A 27,539-nucleotide genomic window follows, 5' to 3' on the forward strand; every position below is an offset into this window, starting at 1 on the left:
AAACGACGTTCTGCACAATAAACGGAGACGCCCCCACACGTATGGTAGGAAGCTGTCATAGCTCGCCAGATATCTCAATCGTGAGCGCAGAACTCGTAAACTGCGTCAACTGGCAGCCGATGGTAACATTGGCATCCGACCACCTGCCCATACTTATTTCGTTCGAGCGTACCGCCGACTTCATCGTCACCGAAAAACGCACTTTCATAAACTTCAAAAAAGGAAAGTGGGAAGAATATAAATCTGCAACAGACAGCAGCTTTGCTGCCCTTCCTATCCCGACTGATGCCCGCCAAGGGGAGCGTGCCTTCCGTAAGGTCACTGTATCCGCCTCGGCACATTTCATTCCCGCCGGGAGAATTCCCGAAATCCGGCCCCACTTCCCAGCGGACGCCGCGAACTTAGCGAGGGAACGCGACCTTATAAGACAGCTTGATCCAGGCGACCCCCAAATAAAAGATATAAACCAACGCATCAGATTGCTTGTGGACGAACACAAGCGGGCGAAATGGGAAGAGCACCTAAGAGGTTGTAACCCACCTACCGGTGTAGGTAAACTTTGGTCCACCGTAAAGTCGCTATCGAATCCGACTAAGCACAAAGACAAAGTTTCCATCGCCTTTGGCGATAAGGTGCTGTCGGATGCGGAAAAATGCGCGAGCGCTTTCTGCCGACAATATATAATGCATCCTACGGTCCACAAAGATAGACGGAGAGCCAATAGACACGCACATAAACACATATTCAGCGCGTCACCAATCACCATCACCATCACCGCTAGAGAGGTTGAGGACGCCATTGGTCGCGCTAAACCATCCAAATCAGTGGGCCCAGACGGCATAGCGATGCCGATGCTTAAAAACCTAGGGAAAGAGGGTTTCAAAAATTTAGCGCATGTCTTCAACCTGTCTCTCTCCACCTTTGCCATACCCGAGAAATGGAAAATGGCCAAGGTGGTCCCGCTACTAAAGCCTGGGAAACCAGCTAACGTAGGTGAGTCATATCGTCCGATATCTCTCCTATCGCCAGTGGCAAAGACGCTTGAAGCCATTCTGCTCCCTTATTTCCAAGCACATTTGCAGCTAGCCCCTCATCAGCATGGCTTCAGAAAACTCTATAGCACTACCTCCGCGCTAAATGTCATTAGCACCCAGATAAATTACGGTTTGAATCAATACCCCCACCATAGAACAGTACTCGTAGCGCTAGACCTATCAAAAGCCTTTGATACGGTCAACCATGGCTCATTACTGCAAGACCTGGAAGTGTCTACCCTTCCCCCATGTCTTAAAAGGTGGACCGCAAATTATCTGGGTGGTCGGCAGGCATCGGTGCAATTCAGAAACGAAACATCAAAACCAAGGAGAATTAAACAAGGGGTGCCACAGGGTGGTGTCCTATCCCCACTTTTGTTTAATTTCTACATATCTAAGCTACCTTCACCACCGGAAGGAGTCACAATCGTTTCCTACGCCGATGACTGCACAATAATGGCCACAGGCCCAGGCCCAGAGATCGATGAGCTATGCAATAAAATAAACGGCTATCTCCCTGATCTCTCCAGTTTTTTCGCCTCGCGAAACCTGGCATTGTCACCGACTAAATCTTCCGCGACCTTATTTACAACATGGACGCCCCAAATGTCGACCATATTGAACATCCACGTCGATGGCACTACGCTACCGACTGTCCTACACCCCAAAATCTTGGGTGTGACGTTTGATCAGGATCTACATTTTGGTGCGCACGCAACCGCAATTGTTCCGAGAATTCAGAGCCGTAATAAAATCCTCAAATCCCTTGCTGGCAGTACCTGGGGAAAAGATAACGAAAAGCTCATGACCACATACAAAGCAATTAGCCAGCCGATTACGTGCTACGCGTCACCCATATGGTCGCCAAGCCTAAAAACTACCCACTGGAAGAAACTACAGGCCTGCCAAAATACTGCTCTCAGAATCGCCACGGGCTGTCTTCTTATGTCCCCAGAACACCATCTGCATAATGAGGCGAGAATACTCCCCATCAGGGAGAGAAATGAGATGCTGACCAAACAGTTTCTGTTGAATACCCAGAAACCTGGGCATCCCAACAGACATCTGATTGACGAACCAGCACCGCCTAGGGGCCTAAGGAGTCATCTCCGTAAGCATTTTGAGGAAATACGGCACCTGAGAACCCAGCCGTATGAAGCGAAAAAACACAAGCAGGTCCTTGGTGAACTCCATAGACAGGCGTCGGACCTTTATGTCGGGAATTGCCCGGTGAATCCAGTACTTGAAGAACTCGCAGAAGAGGAACGCATACTCCCCAGGGAAACGCGTGTCACTCTTGTTCAACTTCGTTCTGGATACTGTAACAGGTTAAACTCTTACCTATCCAGAATCAACCCCGACATACAAAATGTATGCCCCGCTTGCAATGTGTCCCCACATGACACCAACCATCTCTTTAATTTTAATGTGGAACCAACGCCTCTAACACCCCTTTCCTTATGGTCCACCCCTGTTGAAACGGCAAGTTTCCTTGGACTCCCGTTAGAGGATATTGATGAAAATTTGTGATCGGTCGCGGCTATTAGGTGGGGCGAGCATTGCTACAACAACAACATCAACAACCTTAAACCTTCTGGTAGTGTCTAAAACAAAACCAACGTCCTGAGAGTTGCGACTGTTACATTACGCGTTTACAGTGTTTGAGCGCTTATAACTCTCCCTACTACCTTCATGTTGTCGGTTGTGTTGGAAGCTCACCTTATCTCAGTTTTTATTTCGAAAAGGTTCTACTTTGGGAAAGGCTTCCTATCGCTGAAGTTAGTTGAATAACTCTACATATTAAAATTTTATTAAAAACGCTCTACACCAACACAAAACCAATACACTTGCAGCTGAGACTAGGTGTTCTTCAAACTACTGCTGATATAACGTTTTCTTCAATATAATTTTGACATAGGCCACGCTTCAAAAGTTTGCCAAGCTAAGGCGCTTTTGAACTAATAGTTAAGTTGGGGATAGTTTACTGTCAGTCAAAATTGTGTACCGTCGTTTTTCCGATTGTTAAGCTAGAGAAATTTTGCAGATCGCTTAAACCAAACTTGGCGTTCTCTCTATTAGATTACTAGGTAAGGTTTTCCACCATCCAAAGCGTGCTGACATCGATAGCTTCCTTCTCAAGGTAACGGACAACAGCGAAGTCTTATACGATACGAGTTAAGCGAATAACTCATGATATGGAAATATTATTCATCAATAACATCCTTGAGGCACTTATCCTCGATGCATACTTGAGACATACTCGTGTGATAGATGTTTGGACCTTAATTGGTTGCTTTCAACCACTGCTCTATTTGACATGTAATTACCCTTTCATAATTCATATTTTGGGATTATATTTTTAACAAAAAATTGGATAGATAGCAAGAATCTTTTTATTTGCTTTCTTTTGGTTTTAGCTTAGCGAAAATACTTTTTAATCGATGTGAATTTTCCCTTTCTTAAGCTAAAAAAAAAATACTGAAAGCTACTTGTTGCAGTAAACAAGTTAACTCTCCAAGGGCAGCGGGTCAATTGGTGTACGTAGCAACATTTGACACCAAAAGCAACAACATACATATTTTGATGCCAACTCTTGTCGCAGAGGCAGAGTAAATACTTAGGAATGAGGTATGTAAGTACTGTAATGTGAAGTGGGTCTATCGGCCCAGGTATGTTTATGTGAACATACAATTATGGTTGCCGTTGATTTTTCGCTTCATATGTTTTTTGTAGTTGAATTTAAATTCCAACAGTTAACAATGAGTTTTTAATACTGCAGCCGATGGAGTGATCATCTGCTTTTCATCTCACCGTAAATAAATTATTATTTTTAAGTAAAAAAAAACAAATGCATTGGCTGAAAAAAAGTATATTGAAGAGTGTTGGTACTTGAAATTTTTAAGAGAAAAATATTTTTTTTTAATATCACGTCTGTATATTTATAGAAAACAAAAAAACAAATTTACTTCAATAATCAATGCGTTCAATGGCAATGCACCGGAAAATTTTCGTTGCTTTACAACACTTCGCAATATTACACTTCAGTGCATACCCTGTAGGGAAAACAATAACTTTGATTGGTTTCTCTTTTCAACATAGTACGAATATTGGAATGGGAATAATTTTCGTGAAGAGAGCGCAAATGGCAGAACATACTGTACACGTGTACACCGATGGCGGGAAGGGGTCGGTCTGCTGCGTACTGCGTCGATTGAAAAATAAGTAGATCGTACAGGCTGTTGCGTTTTTCAGGCGGAAATCGTAGCCCTGAAGACAGCAGCGTAAGTACTGGAGGAACGGTGCTTAAGCTGCAGTGACGTCAAAATATCTATTGATAGTTAGGCGGTCATTAAGACAAGCATCTCACACAGTGCTGCATCAAGAAGTGTCCTGGACTGCAAAGAGGCATTGAAGGGGCTTCGCTCAGGCCGCGCCATACTTCTATATTCGGTTCCTGGTCATTAAGAGATAGACGGCAACGAACGGGTCTCTGAGTTGTCAAAGGAGGGTACAGCATTCGATTGATCGACGGCAGCCCTACATCCGTTTGATAGAAATCAAAAGAAGGCAGGAGTTGCATATGATCCATCGAGCAGGAAAGTCGTGAATAGAAGCGGAAAAGTGCGGCATTTCTAATGGTTTTTTTTTTTTTTTTTCAGAAAAAAATGTTACCCTCATGTTGCACTCTTAAATTCTATCTTTTGAACTAGGTCGCCTGGCGCTGTGCAAAATGGTCCTATTTGTAGGTAATGATACCCCTTTCCTTATTCAATGGAATTTATTTTGTGAAAGGAATACCTAGTCCCACAAAAAAGCTGAGAAGGAGCAACAGGGTGCCATTAGCTTCAGAAAAGAAAACGCCTTAGAAAACTTCTAGTATTTGCTAAGAGTACGGAATAATAATATAACGTAAGTCCTGGTAGCTATTTGAGATTTTTCCGTTTCGTCGTCAAACAAATCCTGGTAACACTGTGGACTAATTCAGTCTATGTGCAGTCTTTATTGACCGACAACCTAACACAAGTATGAATATGTGGAATCGAAACGTGTATCATAATTTAGATTTATCACAGCACATATCATAATCATCAACACCGCTATCCATGTTTCGCGATAGCTGACGCCATTTAAGAGCACCGAGATCAAGGATCGACTCTTCCTCCACTTGCCTCTCCCAACTCAGTGGAGCTATCCCCCTTCCGCTACTTCCAACGGTTACAGTTGTCGGCAGAAATACTTTCTGGGCCGAAGCCGAAGCTTTCATCTATTCGCATAACTGCCCTAGCTAGTGTAGCCTTGGGCATGTTAATTGCAGCACTATGCTCATATCCTGAGCAGACACCGAAATCGCACTTAATTCTCGACCCTGCCGACCGCTGCCTAACGATCGTCAGAATGTTATCTACCTTAATAAAGATTTAATTTAACATTCTCCAATACAATAACAAATGTAAGTCGAAAGGATAAAATTTGCTCCATACAGTACAACCACATTCTTTCCGAATTTCAAATTTTCCCTACAGGGTATGTATCGGTAGAGTACATCAATGCACCGTCGCATTTTCGAAAAACACTTAAGCTTAATTGCATACTACATTGAACACATGCAATCATGCATTTACTCACGCACTCAGTAGAAGTGTAGTTGGTGTTGTATGTGAGGCACGAGTGCAGCAGACGTGTCCTATACTTAAATCACTAAGCGTTATGAGAATACTACAATTCACTTGTGCCTCATACTCTTACTCAACCAATACATTGCACAGCTGGTCGTTTTATATTGTTGCAACTTTTTAGTGCGTTTTAAATGTGGCGGCATGTGCAATACTTGTGCAGTTACATTTTGAAGAGGTCAATAGGTTGATACCTTTTAGTATCGAAAGGATCTGACAGACTTAACCAGCCCGGGCGCTCCTGAACACCCTCGATGGTAGTATCTCTCAACCTGACTTACCAGATCAAAGAACATACGGTTCTCCTAACAGCTATTGTTGGACACAAATCACACACAGAAGATTGCACAATCACAAGTTCAAAATTGCTTCGTGCTGCGCATCTACGTCACACTTGACTGCTTGAGCGAATGAAAAAAAGAGAGAAAAAAACAACAGCTAAAGGAAAATGACGTAAAAATTGCCCATAAAAAACAGCTGATATTTTGTTTACATGCGCAATGCGCCATCTTGTGTGTGTGATTTGTGATTTTTGGAGTTTCATTCAGACAAATGAACAAAAGGATCCAGAAATTTTAGAGGGATCGCTGCCGTAATGAGAGCCCTTCCTGTTTGATTCACTTTTTAGAGCTTAACCACCTAGACGATTCTGACCGTTGAGTAGCAAATTACAGCCGTCGCGACGCGTCGTTGCTGCTTCACTATAACTGGCACCAATTATGAGCATACCGAAAGTTAGGGCTTGCCCTCGTTGGAAGCTGATGGTGGTCACGTCCATCATCTGCGGCTAAATTTCGGTGTCGGTACAAATATATTTAGAAGCCGGATCCTTTTTATCCATTCGCATAATATGACCAGGGCAGCACTATATCTCGTCCGATTTTCTTTGATATACATTGCTGGCAACTTCGTGAGAGCCATAAGTTTTCCAGAGAACTCTTCCCTCGAATACCCCAAGGGCAATCCATACATTAAGGCAGAATGATGAGATAAGTATCAAGTAATTTGTATTTGTTGAGAGAGGACTTTATTTTTCTATTGCCTACTCAGTCCAAAGTAAATTAATCCATTAGGGTAGCTCAGCTGAAAACACTCTAGGTCATTTTGCATGGAAAGGTAGATCTCAAGCCAGTACCCCTAATTTGTTTGTAGTGTGTGAAGTTTGGTCGGAATTGGGGCATATATGTAGGTTAGGTCAGTTTGAAGGGACGTGCGTGGGAGATTTCCACATTTCCACTTGACTTGGTTTCCCTTATGAACCTAAATAGCAGCTACACCCATGTCTCCCTTTATCTGTCAGACTATCGCAAAACCTTGCACTCAGAAATCTGGGCGTCAACAGAGCAAGTAAGGAATTGACTCCACTTTCACTCCAATCTGACAGTGAGCTTATTGGTATACGGCCTCATTGACGCATGGAAGTAATAGCACTGTAAAGCCGTCCGTACGTACTCTTACTGCTGATTTGTTAAGCTTGAGGTGCAAGCTTGTCGCTTTCTTATCCAAACATAAGATCCTTGAGACCTCACTATCTTCCCGGTTGATCCACAAATGATAGTTCATTGCCGTAATAGTGTATTTCTCGATATTTCCTGTGGCTTAAACCCCCGCCTCGAAAACACTCCCAGAGTCGGTAAGACTGACTTACCCGCAAATCTTGGAGTATACCCGATCTGCAATTCCTTTTTTCAGATTTTGAGCCGTCTATGTAAGTTGTAGTACCCCCATTATTGTCTTAGCTCTCTTCCCATGCCCTGGGTTCAACTCCCGGGCAAAGCAACATCAAAATTTTAGAAATAAGATTTTTCAATTAGAAGAAATTTTTCTAAGCGGGGTCGCCCCTCGGCAGTGTCTGGCAAGCGCTCCGATTGTATTTCTGCCATGATAAGCTCTCAGTGAAAACTCATCTGCCTTGCAGATGCCGTTCGGAGTCGGCATAAAACATGTAGGTCCCGTCCGGCCAATTTGTAGGGAAAAATCAAGAGGAGCACGACGCAAATTGGAAGAGAAGCTCGGCCTTAGATCTCTTCGGAGGTTATCGCGCCTTACATTTATTTTTTATTTTTTTTTTTTTTCTCTTCCCATTCCTCACTCGATGGATAACTTATGTTCTGTAGGCGGAAGTCCACAATTCACGTAATAAAGACCGTATCCGACAATGGGTTAGTTCCATTCGTCCTCCTGCATTCAATCCGTTCTAAGCCAGCCTATCCGGGTCGCGCTCGGCAGCGGTTTGGAAAACGCACTTTCTGCCATGAAAAATTAATCTTGCCAGCGAAAATTTATCTGCCGTTCGGAGTTGGCATAAAAATCCCGTCCCGTCAATTAGTAGAAAATATTGAAAAGAAGCACGACGCAAAGAGAAGTTCGGCCTAAATCTCTCGGAGGTGTATCGCGCCTTGTACATACTTATTTCAGTTTACTTAATACCCAAATACCCCATTCAACCGAGTGTAGTTTTGGTTGAGGTCTCCTTACGGCTAGCGGCCTAAAAATCCCATCATCGAGAACTAGCAAAAAAAGGCAATCTTTACTCACAGCAGAACGAATTAAAAAAGTTGCACATACGTTCCTCTTGAACGAAATTGCACTGAGGACAGTAAGCCCAGACTCACATTAAATCTGAAATATATATAATATTTTTTTTGGGTTTCGAAATGTTTCCGGCGCATTTTATAATTTCTACGACCCAATTGTTCACTTCACCTACACGATCAGGCGAAGCTCTACCGAACCAAAGTTCCTCGCGGAAGCAGGTTCAACGTGATCGTATCAAATAATTTCCTTTAAAATTTATGAATACAAGAAAAACTTTTCACTCACCTTCACAGCCATTCGATTCCTCTTTGAGTCCAAAATGTCCTTCCGAGCATTCGTCACACTTCAAGCCTGTAACACCTGATTTGCACTGACATTGTCCACTATCCGGATCACAAAAGTCTACATCCTCAGCGCCGAGAGGATTACAATTGCATGGCAAACATTTCAAATCGACATTCGCGTAACCCGCATCACATTCATCACACTTTTGACCGGCGAAACGCGGTTTACACAAACACTGACCATTCGTGCTATCACAAAAATCACTATCCGAACCATCGATATAACAATCACACGGCTCACAACCCGAAGATGGATCACCCCAATAACCAAGTTTGCAGCGCTCACAACGCCAACCTTCGGTATTGCCGCTAAAAGAAGAAAATTAGAAAAGTGTTAAAATATGTTTATATACAAAAGCAATTCTCGTTTGTACTAACTCGCAAATGATACACTGTCCATCGAAGACATCACATGGTCCACCGTCACAATTACATGGCTCGCACTGTGAACCCAACTCAGTTGGATTACCAAAGTAACCATCGTCACACATCTCACAATGGTCGCCAGTGTAGCCTGTGGGGCATTGCGTACAAATGTATTCAGAATTTTCTACCACACCATACAATGGGTTCAGATCCATAATGCTATACGTTTTCAGTTGGCAACTGGGCGAAAAGTTGTTGCTATCAGCCAGTAGAGGGCACGCACAACGCTTACAATCGTGCTCAGTGCCTTGCAATGGATTGCCGTAGTAGCCCACTTTACAGCGCTCACAACTGGTTGAAACAGAAAAAAGAAGTATAAATTCAAGTGGTTGCTTTAGTAAAGACAAATACCTATGGTAGAATATACAAATTTAAAGGTGACCAGATTGCAGTTTTTATTTAATATTGCTTTATTGCTGAAACTCGTTCATGTTCGACGAATATTTTCGTTTGTCCAAAACATCGTTACACTGGCACACAAAAAAAAAAGTGGTCAGTACATGGAAATAAATCGGTGTACCTACAGTACAGTCGGAAAGTGTTAGCACAAGATGAAAAAAGTTATTTTTGTCAGTTTATCATATCATTTAGATATTAATATAATATTCACATATTCGCAGTAGTTTTGTACATTAAACGTAGTTCTATGATCCGAAGACATTTTTAATAAATTTTACTGAAAGTTCCATCAAAATTTATAAGAAAACAGTGAGTACGTTACTTTAAGCGATTTTCTTGAAAATGGCCACCTTATGCTTAGATGACTGCAGCGCACAATTTCGACATTATTTCGATGAGTTTTTGAAGTGTTTGATGTGGAATATTATTCCACGCTTCGTTCAAACAATCCCAGAGGTCAGGAAGGCTTGTTAGCTTTAGATCTTTCACACGTCGATCCAGTTTTTCCCACAATAGCTCGATGGGACTTAAATCGGGGGATTTTGGTGGCCACTCCATTGTATAAAGGGCACCTCCGACTTCTTTTCGTTCTAAATAAGAAGTACAAAGGTTTTACTATGTATGTTTCGGTTTGTTGGTAAATGAATCCACGACCAATCAAATTAATGCCATATGGTATTGCATGGCGTTGGAGTATATTGTCATACTGCTCTTTTTTGATAATTCCTTCAATTTTTTTTAATTGAAAACCATCACTGAGCCTCATCCATGTTTCACAGTTGGCACAATGCGATCTGCTTTGAATCTTTCGTTGACCTTTCTGCGAACATATTGACGCCTATGACTACCGAAAAGTTCGAATTTTGATTCGTCCGACCATAAAAATGGTTTCCACTGATTAATCGTCCAGTCAATATGTTCTTCAGCGAACTTCAGTCTTTTATGTTTATTTACTGGCCGTAGAAGTGGCTTTCTGACAGCAATGCGTCCAATCATAACTTTTATTTTAAGCCGGCCTTTGACTATCGTGAGCGATATTGCTGAATCCAAGCCTTCATTGATTTCAGCACGAATTTATGATGCAGATTTCCGTCGATTGACCTTACTTATTGCATATATTTAGTTGTCGATTCTTTGATTTGTCTTTCTAGGTCGACCAGATCGTGTAGTCGAACATGAACCAGTTTCCCGATATCTTCTAATGGCCGTATGAACTGAACACAGAGATATTTTCAAAGGTTTGGCATTTTATCGATAGTTTTTCCCTGTTTTTTGTAAAATTATGAATTGGGCTCGTATTTCGATGGATATTTCCTTTGGCTTGACCATTTGCAATCTGGAAAAATACAATTCTGAGGCTATTTCCACATCAGCATAATTTTTTATCTTGTTCTAATATTTTCCGACTGTACTGTACACATTCCCCCTGAGGGTTAGGGGTAGTAGAATATGCCCACGGCAGGCATGCCAGTCGTAAAAGGCGACTATAACCCACAAAGTAACAAATTGCCGTCATCGTATTAGTGACGAAAAGGGTGGATAGACCACCCTGGCAAAATTGCCGTCATCGTATTAGTGACGAAAAGGGATTGTACTGATGGTTTAATTGGTTTGTAGTTGATCTTCGGATCTTCACACTCCAAACCTATCAGTGCACCCTAAAACCGTAACAAATGTACGTCATCTTATTAGTGACGATAAGGCTAACCAATCCTGAGTGGCTTTACTCGAAAGGGAGCAGGGTGGACGCTGGTATCACGCTTCTTCGTTGGAGTTGACAATAAAGTATCCTCTTCGGAGTAATGCCGTCGCTCCAGTCGCCGAATCAGAAAATAAAGTATTCTCTTCGGAGCAATAGTGTCTTCTTTGGTGGCAGGTGGGCAAGAAAGTTTACTCATGTACTTCTCATATGGAGTAAGCTGCCCGAGTACGTGCTAATCTGTGCACAGGTAATTCAAAGACGCTTCTGCGGAACGTCAAAGACATGGTTGGTTACATCCCATAATTGTGCACAGTTGGTTAAAAAGGATGCATAACAGGAAGAAAAATATCGCGGATATTCTGATGATATACAATGGCGAATTTATTAGAGTTGTATAAATGTAGCAAATAATGTTGAGAATAAAGTGGAATGTTGCATATAACTGAACTGCTTCGGGCCGGTAGTTCAGTTGCAACAGGGTCCCTTGTCGTGGAAAATTATGGATAATTGTAAGGGTGGGTATTTCCCACGCTACTTTTTGAAATTTTTGGAAATTTCGTTGGACCTAAGCATATGATCAGGCATACGCTCTTAGTACTTGTGATTAATGAGATGTGTCTTCAGTGCAGTTTGTAAGTACCTATGTTTGATGAATTATAATAGTCGTTCATTTGGGAAAAGACATTCTGGCTTATAGATTGCATCGGTAGTTATTCACGGAGAACTGACGTATGCTGAGCAATCGCATCAGTAACTGTGGCTAATGAGATGTATCCTAAGTGTAAATGGCCTAGTAACCATGATTAATGAAAATGGTGTATCTTGCGAGTGGGTGTGTTAAGTACTTGTGAGTATGACCGTCTGGTGGCACATGACATTTCAGCCAGATATACTCACAACGAACGGACATTTCGCTTTATAGATTGCGGCTAAGTAGATTTTCATGGGGAAAAGTCATTTTAGATCTTATGGATGACGTCGTTGTAGTTAGTTCACAGTGAAAGTGCGTTTTGGATCATATGCCATATAAAGGTTGTATCACATGGCTAAATTGTGTTCCAAATTCGTGGTGCTTAGAAAGGGTTGCTCACAATGCCCCTTATACTTGTATTTAAATTGTGGGACTGTAGAACGTATCTGATCTATACACACAGAACATGTTGCAGGCGAATTACTTGTGAACAGAGAAGAACGTACTAAGATCCGGGGTGGAGTTGCTTAACAACCGGATGCCATTAACCATAAAATGGCTGGAGCTTGATACACTCCTACCTTACCAAGGTAAGGACTTGTAATTGAACCGCCCGATTACAAGCAAATTGGTACCAAACGATTCGGCGAAAAAGTGCTGAGAGAAGACAACATGGAGCCGATAGTTTGGGCCATTGATGATGCAGTAGATCCGTGTTTGACACCGTGGAGTTAAGTCTACAAAGACAGGTATTTGTGTTATAATTCACTACCGACTGTACTGTACACATATGTATTTCGGGGCCCTGAATCCGCATTCTTAATCAGTTTTGACAATGCACCCTCGAAGTCTTGAGTACGAAAACTGCGACTATGAAAATAGCACTTAAGATTGCCCAATTGCAATAAGGACTTTTCTAATGTACATAGATGTCCCAAATACGAATTCGAATTGTGTTTTCAGATACAAGCACCGGATGAAATGGGAAGCGACATATATTGGTCTAACTTTTGGCCTCGGCTGAGATGGGTCTTGTCTAGGGCGACTATGCGTCTCCGAAATCCGACATTTCCGAAATGACCTGGATTTTACTAAATTCGAAGTAAGATGAGAAAACAATCTGCGAACCGAATGTGGTTGGTTTTTCTGAGATTTTGAAAATCGTTCATATCTTTTTTCCCTTTTCAGCTCATGACGCACATTATGATCGTGCAATTTAATTTTGCAAACTTGTCGTGTCATGATTTTTTTCGACATTTGTCAGACACTTTGTATGTTAAACTTCTAAAACAAATTGCTAGTTCACAGAAGTATGGACTGGGTCAGAAAAAAGTGGGCAAAGATACAACTGAAATTTAAATTTGATTTATACTCTGAAGATTTGACTGAAGCTCATGACTATAGGATAATGAGAGAAGTCTTGAATGAATATTTTAATTAATAATGAAAAACTACATTAAATGCGGATAGTAACATGAATGTGTGAATCGCGTATTATTTTACTCTTGCGCTTAAAAACAAGCCAATTGCTTCATTACCCCCCCCCCCCCTCCCTCCCTACCACATATTCGACATTCCCCCTTCCCTCCTTCGGTAGTAAGAGGGGGGTTTGAAAAAGGCGTCCGGGATAGGCGTCCGGACGATCTGTTCACCCTAGTCTTGTCCCATGTACAATACATCTTTTTTTGTGTCTCGGTGTTTTCCAATTGAACTCGTCCGAAAGATCTTCGAAGCTTAACCTCACCAAGGCCTAAAATCAATATTTCCCCGAATCCTTTGAATCGTAAAACATGATGAAGGAGTTTTTGTTGACTACCCAGAAACCTGTGCATCCCAACAGACATCTGAATGATGAGTCCACACCTCCTACCGGCTTAAGGAGTCATCTCCGTAAGCATTGTGAGGAAATACGGCACCTGAGAACACAGCCGCATGAAGCAAAAAAGCACAAGCAGGTCCTCAGTGATATCCACGAACAGGTGTTGGACTTCTATGTCAGGAATTGGCCGGCGAATCCAGTTCTTAAAGAAAAATACCCAAAACTAGCAGGAGAGGAACGCACTCTCCCTAGGGAAACGCGAGTCACTCTAGCTCAACTCAGATCTGGATACTGTAACAGGTTAAACTCTTAGCTATCCAGAATCAACCCCAACATACAAAAAATATATATTGATTGTACTGTGTCCCCACCATCTTCAATTGTAATGTGGAACCAACGCCTCTAACAACCGTCTCACTATAGTCCACCCCTGTTGAAACTGCAAGTTTCCTTGGACTCCCGTTTGAGGCCATCGATGACAATTTGTGATCGATCGCACCTATTGCATGGGGCAAGCACTGCTATAACAACAACAACAACATGAAGAATCGAGTTTCAATGCGCTACAATTCTGTTGCCATGCATTTTTCACTCAATGTAATATGTCTTGATGGTGAGTGATATTGGATTGTCACACCCATCACATGCGGCACTTCATAGAAAGTGGTGCTACTTCGTCTTTCTGGGAATTTATTTTGCGGTTGCGTTGAGTGCGAGGAGCGTCAGATGCTGACTGATAGGAATAGTGCCCGAAAAGTAGACCAATAAGTTCAGGGGATGACTTGACTTACTGGTGCCCCCAATCGACGTAAGTTATCAAGAAACAGGGATAGATGGCGTGATCCGTTACGAAACGGTCGACAAACAGCATTCATTCACGTTTTTCAAGTCAAGTTTTAGCAAAATAACGATTGTCTATGTAAATCCCGGGAATGTACCTGAGATGGCAATTAGAAGATATCGAAAGACCCGGCATTATAAAAATCGAAAAAATTTTCATCCCTAGTATTTATGTTTTCGAAGACTTGTTTACTCACCGCTCTCCGTAAGTGTTATGCATACAATTGCCACAGCCGCCGCTCTGTAAATCGCAAGAGTTCGAGTGTCCGTTACAAGGACAAGGAATGCATTTAGGTACCAATTGGTGTTCAGTTGAATTCTCCCAGATACGTATGAAACCGAAATCACAACTCTCACAAGAGAGGCCCGTGTAGCCCGTGGGACAAACACATTGCTCAACGCGACTGCTAGCCTGTGCACCTAACTCCGTACCACCTGAATAGATAATAACGCGCTCCAACGAAGTTTCCACTTGATCTGTGTGATAGGTGCCGCGCACGAGTAACGCATCTAGCGCCGATAGAACAGAGAGCAGTTGAGAGCGCGTCACTGCTGAACCATGATATTCGTTGCGGCGTAAACGCGTTTTAATATCACGCACCGCCGGCGGTACATGATACCAACCCGTTTCGTCGATAGTTATATTTATGATAGCCGTAGAACCCTGCGCATATGTTGTATCACCATGAGCAATTTTCAAACCATTGCGCCCGAAGAGTATAACATCTGGTCCGGCTGTTGGTTTGCCAGACGTATCACCGCGTATTGTGACCCAGCTGACTTGTATGCTAAGACGTGCGCCATAGCTGGTTAGGCGATTGCCGAGATAGCCTTGTGGCGCTAGCCAATATATAGCCTCAATTCCATTCAAATCATACATGCCATAAACCAAATAATTTGTATTCATATCCACGGTTGGCAATACAATTTGCGAGCGCGTCATATCTGTCACCTTCCAATCGTTCAACGTTTCAAAAGCGAGTGTCTGCAGCACAGCGCTACCGCACGATATTCCTACACCTGAGCACCAACAGGGTGCGCAACCATCTGGCTGCTCAACGCTAAGATCATAATAGCCCGGCAAACATTCACTACAAGTATCGCCAGACACATGCGCTTTACATTTGCACACACCCGCACATTCCGTATCCGGCATAGTGCCACGCACATCACACTCACACCTGCGACACTCATCACCATAGTAACCGCTGACACATTCATCACAGCGATCACCTCGAAAACCTTCGCGGCAATGACATTGACCACCCACAGCATCACAGGTACCCGCAGCGCCACGTCCGGTACATGCACAGAGTTGACAGGGCGCGCTGGGTGCATCATCAAGCGCGCGATAGTAACCGCTCCCACAAAACTCACACTCATTGCCGGCGGTGTTATTTTGACATTCCTGGCATATGCCACGTTCCATAAATGCATCGTAAATACATGACTCTGCATGTCCATTGCACTGACACAGCTCGCAATCATTGGACTCACGCGTCGTACCATTACGAAATGGTTTATCCTGATAAAGCGCACAACACTCGCCACAATCCACGCCGCAGCTATTATGTTGACAGACACATTGCAGCGTTGAAACCAGCTGCGCATATTCCAACTCATCGGCGCGCTTCTCTGCCAATTCAACAGTTTTATCGGCATGACCATGACAATCGAGCCGCGCGCTAACGCGTATCTGTTTCAATGAGTAAAATGAACGTTTCTCGAGCGATTGTGCATCAAGTAGCCAGTCCACGCTGTTGTCCAAATTCGCAGTTGTATGCATACCCTGTAAGCGTATGCGTATGTAGCGCGCTGTTATAAAATTCATCAGTTCCTCAGTTTGATCCATAGCTCCAGGACGGTTCTTGAGCAACGATACATGCAATTCGCCATTTTCAAGTGGTAGCGCTTTTGAAAATTGTGTTGTACAAATTACTTCGGTGTCGTTCTGGAAAACATATTTGCCATTTTGTCCTGCTAAGCCGTATCGTCGCTGACAGTCCGCGTCACTGAGCCCGAAGTATTGCCAAGGTTCATAGGTTACACCGTCGAGAGATTTTTCCAGAATCCATGAAGCCGGGCGTGGTGAGTTAGCTGACTTTAGCATTACAAAGAAGACTTGATAGACCTGAAAAGGAAAGAGAGAAAAACGAGGTTATCTTATTGGAAATTGGAGCAAAGATGTTAAAAATGAAATTTAATTTAATCAAACTTCTTTTGAAATTAGCGAGGCCGTCAAATACCTGACAACATTTTTAACCGGGCGCGGCTACTTTTGTAAACACCTTCACAGATTGGAGAAAGTTGAAACCCCGAATTACTTGTACTGTGCATACCTTTTTAGAATACGGCACTTTGCCCAAAATCGAAGGAGGGTAGAAGGTTCATTTGGCGACCTATCCCCGGCAGATATGTGAGATATATAGTTCTCAGCAAGCTAAAAGATGGATGCCAAGCCCATTAGCGTGAGAATAGCCATGGCGCTGATAATCCTGACGGTCTGACTGTAAGCTATGTTGATTGTGTTGGTACCGCATATTATTTTTTAAACAGGAAATGTGGGAGCTTATTCCGATCCTTACCTATCGTTGTAGAAATCCAACTTGATTACAATCAGGTGTAAGACTCAACTTCAGCCCTGGAATATATGCGTAACTTTGACACAACCTCAATATGGATATTTGAAAACGCTAAACTCCTATATTTTCAGTCAGGCATGTGAAAAGGTGTTTGATGTCATGTAGATCCTCTTCACCTGCGCGATGAAACCAATTGTGAGCCATTCACTACGACTCCTTTTAGATGATATAGTTACTATACTGAAATTATTCAATGCCGACGTCGACTAAGCAATGTAAAGTGCCGATAATATCGATCATGCTCTCGACTTTGCAAAGTTGTTCCCTCTATTTGAAATGATCCTCGTTCAATTTGCTTAAGAAAGTTGGTCCTCTTTAGTTACATTTTAGGTAGCATAGGCCTCTGTGACGAAGGTCAAAATGAGGTGTGCTGTGGAGGTCCTGCTCGTTTGGCAGATACTGCTGTAATGTTGTACTATCTCTAAGGAAGAATGGGCCTAATTTTATTAAAAAAATTCCGAATGGACTCACTATGTGAGACCAAATTGACCAGTATAATTTTCGTTGTACGTAATTGTTACGACCCCGGCTGATTCAATCAAAAAAGGTATAAATGTTTTCTTTTTTACAATTACAGCACAGCAGACTTAAAAGTGGTAATAAAGCTAGAAACCAAACAAGACCATATTCATGATATCAGCACGTGGCCCGCAACCAGAACTGAAAAGCTTCATAAACAACAACGGCGAGCATGGTATGATAATATGCTGTGATGCAAGCGCAAGACACCAGATATGGAGTAGCACCTAAATCAACAAGGTGAGTCCCTTCTTCATATCATCTTTTATTATATTATCGGTATATGTAACACCGGCACTATGCCTACATTTATATATCCTAGTCCAGAAAGGCTTCAGGACTGGGAGGATGTCCTAGGTTTGGCTCTTTCAACAGAAGATGGTCCGGCGTTGGTCGAAAACTGGAAACTGTCTGACTAAGCCTCTTTCTCGAATCAACGCTGGATCTTCTTCGACTTAAAATTTAGGCCCGGCCAGACTTTCCTCTACAGAAACCCAATATGAATAAATTGGTATAAAGTTTAAAGGTTTACAACACCAGCTTTAAATATAGGCGACCCTTTCATCTTACTTACTTAATTGGCGCTTTACCGTTTAAACGGTTATGTTCGTCCAGCAACGCGCACCAGTCGTTTCTTCGTTGAGTTAACTCGCGGCAATCGGCCACAAGAGAATTTTAATCGTTTTCCATCCTCAAGTGGAGTTTAGCTGCCCTCTGCCTCTGATCCCATAGGCGCCGATAAAAATAATTTCCTATCTGACTTTTGCATCACCTGCCCGCAAAAGATAAATGAGTGGGTGGATGAGTTTGAGCTTATGCTAACCACTGCCTACAACAAATTCACCCCGTTAGTATTCGTGAAAAGAAGTCCCTACCTTGGCGGTGCGGGGAAATTAGGAAAGTTAGAACAACTGTCAGGGAGGCATTTAATGAGGGCACTTCGTCTAAAAAGGACAGACCTACTGGAATGCGCTTAAACAATACAAAAAATCGGTAAGCGTAGCAAAAGCTTTATCTTAAGAATCCTTCTGATCTGCAATAGAATATACACCCGCGTCTTCAAGACCGTGTAAAATTCTGTCCAAAGAGCATTACAATGACAACTTAGTAAAAGGTGAGCACTGGAGTACTTAGGTCGCGTACAACTGACGCGTTAAATATGGTTCTTACCCAGCTGCCACTGGACCTATTGGCTCAGCCATAAGATTTAGGGAGTCTAGATGATGGAACGAAAAGCAGTAATCATGAGATGGCTCCCAGATGTGGACTTGACCACGACCAAACTTGTTCTTAAACAGAATTAAATTTTTGTATGTGTAAATATCTTTGCTCACGGTATGGGAAAATCCAGAATGTGTTTGCAAGTGGTATGCTCTATGGGGGAGTACAGAACGTAAGCATAAATATAGTCACTATACTGTAGCACAATGTGGGAAGAAAGTATGGGGTAGAGTTGATATCAGCGAAATCAGACAGCGAATCCAGGAAAGGAAAAGATTATTATAGGTGTCGTATTGAAAAGCTGTAGGCGGGCTATTGATTTTATTGATTTTTTTCGAAGCGTTATAACTTTTCCATCGATAAAAAAGGTTATCGATAGCTACCGCAAATTAATATATTTCTTATCGATAAGTTTACGATTTGTTATCGAAAAGTAATCGATCTTTTATCGAAAAGTTATCGATTCGCTATCGAAATGTTATGGAATTGTTATTGAAATCTATCAATTTATTATATAAACGGCATCTATTCGGGTCGCCCCTCGGCAGTGTTTGACAAGCGCTCCGAGTGTATTTCTGCCATGATAAGCTCTCAGTGAAAACTCATCTGCCTTGCAGATGCCGTTCGGAGTCGGCAAAAAACATGTAGGTCCCATCCGGCCAATTTGTAGGGAAAATCAAGAGGAGCACGACGCAAATTGGAAGAGAAGCTCGGCCTTAGATCTCTTCGGAGGTTATCGCGCCTTACATGTATTTTTTTTTTTATTATATATCGATAACTTATGAAAATATTTTCAATTTGCTATCGAAAGTTGTAGATTTTTTGTCAAAAAGTTATCGATTTTCTATCGAAAAAATGGATGTGCAGGCTATCAAAACTTAGCATTACGGGAGCCCTGAAAACAACCCCGACGGCTGCACTGTATGTCATTCTGCACATTCCACCTTTGACCTGGTGGCAAAGAACATAGCGTTAAAAACTTCAGGGGGACTCAATGCCACGGGACAGCTTGACAGACTGTACGGCCATAGCAGTATAGCGTGGCTCTTAGAGCAGCAATAGCGCTGTCGAAAGGGTGCCCAAATGCGGACGAGGCGATACACGTGTATACCGATGTTTCCAAAGTAATGGAGAGAGTAGGGTCTGCGGTGTACCGCGCAGGTACGGAGAGAAACAAATCTTACAAGCTGCCAGATCAATGTAGTGTTTTTCAGGTGGAAGTGGGAACCTTGCCTAGATCAGTAGAAATACTGGAGCAACTGCAGCCGCATCAATTTTTACATTGACAACCAAGCAGCAATTAACGCTATAATATCTCATAGCACAGTATATAAAACTGTGTTAGAGTTTAAGCAATCCCTGGAAAGAATCGGAGATAGGAGATATAGAATCTATATTCGGCCCTTGGTCCCAATAGGTGAAAATAAAAAAGCGGATGAGCTAGCTAAACAGGTCACTTCGCTAGAAGCTTGTAACGTTAACGTTTCAATAGATTGGGCGAGACTTAAACGTGAACTGAAAATGACCGACTAAGAGAGAAAGGCGTGGAACCAACGGCGGGGCTGCAAAGTGTCGACGATCATTTACAGATCTTGCAACCTGAGATTAACAAAGTTACTCCTAACATTAAAAAGAGAGTAATGCAGACTCATGACGGGTATTCTGACTGGACACTGCCTTCTGGTGTCACAAGCCTTAAAATTAGGCTTATTCAATGAAAACAAATGTGCGAAGTGCGAGTTTGAGGAGGAAGCGATAGAGCACGTTTTGTACTTGTTGTAGCGATAAGGTTGCTCCCCGAAGGTTTTGGGGAGTGTTATCGATGTGATGGTCCTTTGCCAGATACAGATCCGGTACGCTCCGGTACCACAGCACCATTAAGGTATTAGCCCGACCATCTCGGGAACGATTTATGTGGCCACATTAAACCTTCAGGCCATCCCCTTCCTCCCCAACCCCAAGTTCCATGAGGAGCTTAGGGTCGCCAGAGCCTCGTCTATTAGTGAAACAGGATTCGCCACGGATAGGTAAGGTTGACAATTGGGTTTGGAGAAGCTATATATTGCGCTAGCAACGTGAAGGGTTGCGCTACATAGCCCTTGAATCTGGTATTTTAGTCGTCTCTTGCGACAGGAATACCTACCGCGGATATATTCTGACCCCCTAACCCGCTGGGGTGCACGTTTTCTGCTCGTGCCCTTCCCTTGACAAGCTAAGACTCCAGCTATTAAGAGTGATACAGCTGTCAGATCTAGAAGCAGCAAGGTCCTATAAAGCTTCTAGTATCTGTCCAGAGGATTGAAGTATTATTTAATATGGATCCTGATTTCTGATAGGGTTTTTCAGTTTGTTCGTTGAGCAAACTTCTATGGACTCATTCAGTAACTGTGAGGTCCTCACGAACCAGCCAGTTCAATCTAACCTTACTTATCCGCGCTGTTATATCTGAACATTCCCCATTTAAATTCTAGGAAATATTCTTGCGATGTTGAAAGAATAAATAAGTTAAGTATTTAATCCCTTTCAGTTCGCTTCAATCGAGGCGCCTCAATATCCGAAATAAGAAAAAGTACACTCACGTGCACAAACACATGTACCTATGTAAGTAAGAGGTAATTATAAACGCCACTTCTAAGTATTTATGTAAATATTTTTAATGTGAAAAATACGTGTTCTATTTATCTAAATAAGGAAACGTAAAGGTCGATTTTCTTCGCAAAGAAAATTTAAATTTATGGCTGTGACAAACGACACGCGCATTGGGTTAGGTTGTAACGATATGCATCCAAATAAGTAGATATGTGTGTATATGTGTGTGTCATATGTAAAATAAACATTTGTCTACACAGATGAAAAAAAAACTTAAATATACAGATTTTCATCATTTAAAAGTAAATAAAATTCTCAAAGAAAACGTCATCACGATATGCCCAATTATCGCACGCCTTTGTTCGTTCATTCAACTTTATTGTTGTTCAATATTTGTTGTTGTGGTCATAAATGTCATTTTGTGTAGCTGCACCTTTTGCGTATAAAAAATTATCTACACGATTTTGTTTGATTATTTTGTATTTACTATTTACCTTTAATAGACAAAAATTTCTGGCATGAAAAACAATACAGTTTTAAGATAAAAATAAAAGTTGCTTTTGGCTATGCAAGCGTCAGACCATGAATATAATTGGAATTCAAATCACTCTTGAAGTCAACAAATAAGCCGGTGATATTTCTTACAATGTTGTTGTTGTTGTTGTAGCAGTGCTACACGGTATATATTTCTTCCAACCGTGTGTGGCTCTGCGATTTATATTTGCAAGTGCTATAAATTTTCGTTTTTATATGAAATGTGTACCTGCACACATACAAATAATTTGTACCAGAGCAGTTGTTGAAGTTCCTTAGGCTGAGACCCATAACTCGTTGAACAAGTTGAAGAAAAATGGCTACTTTAGCTTTCCTGCGTCAGTTTCAGAGGTCCTAGGAATTAACTAAAGTGAGAGTGGTATACTTATAAGGTTAGGTTAAGAGGGCGTGCGTGAGTATTAGCCACTCTTCCAATCGGAGACATTTTTATCCATTGTGAGTGCCCTCGGTAAGTGCAGGGTGGCGGCGCGTTCGTTTAACCCTATTAACTCCTTGTGGTCCACGAACCACTTGCTTTTTCTGATGAACCCAAGAAGAAATGAGATGTCTACCTTCCCAACCTCTGCCAGGCTCTCAAAGAAGCGTGAGGCCGGAAATCGAGCCTTCTTCTTTGAAGCGCCGGACATCGGCAGATAGAGTGGTAGATCGACTCCTCTTCCTCCTCATCCCGACAGCTTCTGCAGAGGGAGCTTGTTGATATTCGCCACAGTCGGAGCATTGGTGCGATACCACAATGACCTGTGATGACACTCGTAAGTACCCTCAAGCATGGCCATAAGGACCTTGAGACTTCGTAATCAACCTTTTGGTCCATAGCAAGTCCGTTTAACTGTTTTCATATTCTTTGATTCTCCCCAGAAGATAACGCAGTGGTGGTCGGGCGGAGCTGTCCAAATCGGAACCTTTCCTAGCCATCTCATCTGCGAGTTCATTCCCTTCAATACCGCTGTGCACAGGGACCCAGGATACATTGAGATGGCTTATAGAAGCCATCTAGGCTCGACACCTCCGATATCCCATTTTATCATGTTGGACTCTAATGCCCTTAAGGCGGCTTGGCTGTCAACAAAGATTGTTACGTCGGTGTCGGAGACCACACTATCTTGAAGCAGCTTTGCTGCTCTATCTATGGCATAGACCTTGGCCTGGAATACGAGTACAATGCATGCGTCAGGAAGTCGGAATGATTGGCTTCACTGTAGATGTGTTGAGTACATCCCAGCTCCAGTTTCCTTTTCCATTTTCGAGCCGTCGGTGTAGATTGTAATGCTTGCCTGCCTTTTCTCCTTGCGTTAAAAGAAGATGGCCCAGAAAATACTCTGAGCATATTAGAAGGTTTTGGATTACATACGATTCAAGGTATTCCAATTCATACCCAAGAACCGGTAATAACATTACAACGCTATGAGAACACAGTTTTTCAAAGTTTTTGAATATGATGAAACTGAGGTGGGAGAAGTACAGGGGATAAGAGTGGTGGTGGAAGTAGGAGTGATAGTTGTAGTGGTAGTGGTAGTTGTATTGGTAGTAGTAGTGGCAGTGGTAGTTGCAGTTAGAGGGATAAATGCCATAAAGGATGCACAAGTAAAAGAACGAGAATTTGAAGATGAAGTAGAAGTAGAAGTAGAAGAGAATGAGATAGAGAGTGAGGACGTAAACCGAGGCTCACTTCATAAACTTAGGTAAACTAATTTTCGGACAGGACAAAGTATGCGAGTATGCTAGTATTATATATAAATATATAATAATTTATCCTAGCTAGAGGATCTAGCTTTTCTATTCTTGGCCAAGCAAGAGGTCCACTTTAGCATTTTTTAAGCATGGCCTAAAGTGAATCCACTTTTTCTTAAGAATAAATTTGGGCCTCAGGCTGAACTTCGTTAGTTTGATCTTCTTATTGTTTCCATTAAAAATTATTAATTGTTCTACAATTATTTCGTTTATATTATACAACTGTACCGATGTGGCGGTCTTGGTTGTTCTTATGTCTGTAGTCGGACCAACTATCCGTTAGGGCACATGCGCAATATAAGCTGAGGGGTTGGTCGAGCAGAAAACAGTTTCCTCCAGAAAGATGACAGTTAAGCGATTTATCTGACCAACTATCGCTTGGGCCGTAGTGTGGAACACTCTGCTTCCCAGAACTACATATCTCTGCAGCCAACGTTACAATGGCTCAGGATCTCGATGTCGTCTCCACGCTCTGCCCCTGTTTCCGTGTAACAGTTACAGCCTGGACACTGAGCAGGAGTAGCAGAGATTCACCCTAACGAATGCTGTTTATTGAGCAGGTGAAGCTCTGGCGACACCGAGTTCCTCAAGATAACTAAAATCTAGATGTAATAGGAAAAATTCATTTGTCTGAGCTTTTCTTACTTCGCCTAACTTTACTTCCTCTTTCAGCTTAACGAGCACCAACTTGCGCTGTGATGAAAGGTCTTAGTCAGTAACCTAAATCTTTATTATTTTCCACTTCCAGGTAAATGTATTTTTCTGACAATGAAAAATTTGAAATTACTAAAATCTCTTAAGCCTCCTCTAACAGGCGTTCCTCCGTCTTTATGTTGAAGCATTGCTTGGAGTTTTCATAATCTCTTTTCGGGCCATCAATGCAGTTGGATTTTCACACCAACAAGTTCAGCCTGAAATATTTCATCCCTTCTCTTGGTTTCTGCGTTAGTAAGGTTCTCGCCTACCACACCGAAGGTCCTGGGACCAAAGCCCCGGAAAAGCAACATCAAAATTTTAAGGAATAAAATTGTCTTTAATAAGACAAAAATTTCTAGGCGAAGTCGCCCACGGTAGTACAAATTCAACTGCTTGCAGATAGCGTTCGGAGTCGGCATAAAGTATGTAGGTTAGGGTGGTTACAATGTATATGGTGAATTTGAATTTTTGTTCTATCTTTCGGAGCACCATCCTTAAATATGCTAATAGATCAGAAAATTATTATTGCAAAGTTTCAGGCCAATCCGATAATGCTAAAAGGTGCCTCATGAGGTCAAAGTTAGGAAAAACAGCGATTTTTCAGAAAAAATTTTAGTGTTTCGTCAGTAAAAGTTAAACCATTTATGCCAGGAACTTGACTCGTATACCATTGAACATTGTAATTTATTTATTTATTTATATAGACGTTTGCATGGAAATTAAAAATTAGGGATATCCACTATGACCTGATCTGATGAATGCTAAATACTGCTAAAAATAACCGTTTTATAAAAGTATTATTAAGATCAAAATCAATACAAATAAAATTACCTATCGAATGGTGTAGGAGTCAAATTCCTGGCATAAATGGTTTCACTCTTACTGACGAAACGCAAAAAATTTTTTCTGAAAAATCGCTATTTTTCCTAACTTTGACCTCAATGAGGCACGTGTTAACATTATCGGATTGGCCTGAAACTTTGTATGCATCATTTTCCAATCTATTAGCATATTTGATGGGGGTGCCCCAGCGGAAAATCTAAAATTGATTTCTTGTGGCCACCTTAATGTAGGTCCTTTCCCGTTAATTTGTAGAAAATTAAAAGGAGCAAGACGCAAGTTTTTCTTTTATTAATTTGATAAAACTTTTAAGACCTGCTGCTAAGATGTCGGACTTTTCAGTTTGGTATTGTTCGCTTATTTGTAGTTTCCGATACGTATTTTATTCCAATAAGAGCGCCAACTGGTTGATATATTTGTTGACTCCTACCTTGATATATTTTTCGTGTCGCCGTATAAATATTTATATAACTTACATGCCGCATATACATTTGTAGCTGTCAATAAATACCCCACATATATCAAATATGCTCAAACTGCTACCAAAAAAATTTCGATGACTAAGCGGGAAAAGCCAACTAAGTACCAGGACGTCAGCCGTTCGCTGCCTCTTTTACATTACATAATCATTTTTGAGTTCATCATCACACTCCCGAAAAGGTGGGCTAAGCAATCTAATGTTTAATTTAACGATCTGCCACATCATCGCCTCTTGCTGTGGTAAGGGCACCGTTACTTCTCAAGACGACTTCGTATTGGTAAATTACCATTCACCGCTTAGCTTGAATTACCCAATAAGCTCGGTTCGCATAATGCCCTGGATTAATTAGTTCGAAGTTCTTGGCCACCGACATCTCGTTGCACTCCTTTGAAGCGGAAAGGGGTTAAGGCAGGCACCTAAACGGTCAGCCACATAGTCGAGCCTATGTATGTCGACTAAGACCAACAAGGAGCCGGCTGTAGTGAGGCACAAAGTCTCAGTGTGTTAAAAAATTTGGAGTTCACATTACATACCATCCACATTTCATTCTGTGAGTGCTCTAGTTGGTATGGAATCCTTTGGCCCTGAGTTGGAATAGTTTTGCGTGCAAAATCACCGTATAATTAATTAATACCCTTTCATCTACTTACATACTCACAATTTCCCACAAATGAAAACAATGCTCATTTTGAAATTTAAATACACTTTTCCGGTCAAACCAACTAACCTCTAAATCAATCAAGAAATACCTAGCCATACATGCACTGCCATAGTTATCGCCTAGCTTGAGACTCATTCAACAATAATCTTTGCCAGTTAATCATGATTTATATTTATTAGTTACATTAAGCATCGAAAAATAAAAAGACCAATAATAGCGAGATTAGGAGATTAACTAAACACAAAACATGCAAATACAAAAATACATAACTGACCAATTAACTGTCAGTTAATGCGCATTAATGATTTGGCAATCGTGTTAGCCACCACCACCTCAACCTTCAACCTCCTCCTCTACAAAAAAATTTAGGCGCATTTTCACAGTCTGCTATTCTTATGCGGCAGTTACCCACCGACGTGTGCCGTACGTACGGACGTTTGTCGTATTAAACACGTTTGACCGAACCCTCAAGCCCGTAGGAATCAATGTGTGCGTCTGTGTACATGTACATAACATATTTGTGTGTGTATTGTTTACAGATAAGCACTGTTGCCATTGACCAGTTTGCATGCATGCTTATGGAAACATCAACTTTTTCCAATTTAATTTTTGATGTTGTAAAACGCTGGAATTAATATTAAATAAATATAAATAGATTATATATTTATAATCTGCACTTTTACATAATTATTTCGAATTATTTTCACAATTTTTCAAACTTTAATTAGGTGTTTTAGCATAAAAATGGAAACGGTCAAAAATTAGCGCACAAAAGTTTACTAGGCAACTCTGTCTAGTGAGAGAGCGATCAGCTGACACGTTCTTACGGAAAAAATCAAAATTGTTTTGATTTCCACGTTCCAGGCTACGTACGTACAGGCGTTGCACGTCGGTGTGTTTTCGTTTACATTGCACACTCATAAGTTAGGTCGTGCCAGCTGACACGTTTTTTGTACGTACGTTCGTGGGTAACTGCCGCTTTATGCGGCAATTACCCACCGACGTGTGCCGTACGTACGGCCGTTTGTCGTACGAAGCACGTTTGACCGAACTCTCAAGCCCGTAGGAATCATTGTGTGCGTCTGTGTACATGTACACAACATATTTGTGTGTGTATTGTTTACAGATAAGCACTGTT

At 41.8% G+C, this 27,539-nt stretch overlaps 2 protein-coding genes across 3 annotated transcripts in view; one reads left to right on the forward strand and one right to left on the reverse strand.

The window, feature by feature from the left end:
• The window catches only part of wb (wing blister), a 456,603-nt gene that overhangs the window by 287,688 nt on the left and 141,376 nt on the right, over positions 1 to 27,539 (reverse strand). For both annotated transcript variants that reach the window (XM_067765253.1, XM_067765254.1), the window contains exons 3-5: positions 14,664 to 16,597; positions 8,968 to 9,306; positions 8,531 to 8,898 (exon numbers count right to left, since the gene is read on the reverse strand). In XM_067765253.1, the coding sequence (XP_067621354.1) occupies positions 8,531 to 8,898; positions 8,968 to 9,306; positions 14,664 to 16,597 (2,641 nt within the window). The remainder of the gene's footprint in view (positions 1 to 8,530; positions 8,899 to 8,967; positions 9,307 to 14,663; positions 16,598 to 27,539) is intronic.
• Positions 1 to 27,539, forward strand: part of LOC137239687 (uncharacterized) — a 568,632-nt gene that overhangs the window by 211,760 nt on the left and 329,333 nt on the right. The window contains exon 2 of the transcript XR_010949453.1: positions 17,686 to 17,867. The gene's annotated coding sequence lies outside the window, so the exon portion shown is untranslated. The remainder of the gene's footprint in view (positions 1 to 17,685; positions 17,868 to 27,539) is intronic.

This window comes from Eurosta solidaginis, chromosome 2 (genome assembly GCF_040869045.1).
Source record: "Eurosta solidaginis isolate ZX-2024a chromosome 2, ASM4086904v1, whole genome shotgun sequence".
Classification (NCBI taxonomy): Eukaryota; Metazoa; Arthropoda; class Insecta; order Diptera; family Tephritidae; genus Eurosta; species Eurosta solidaginis.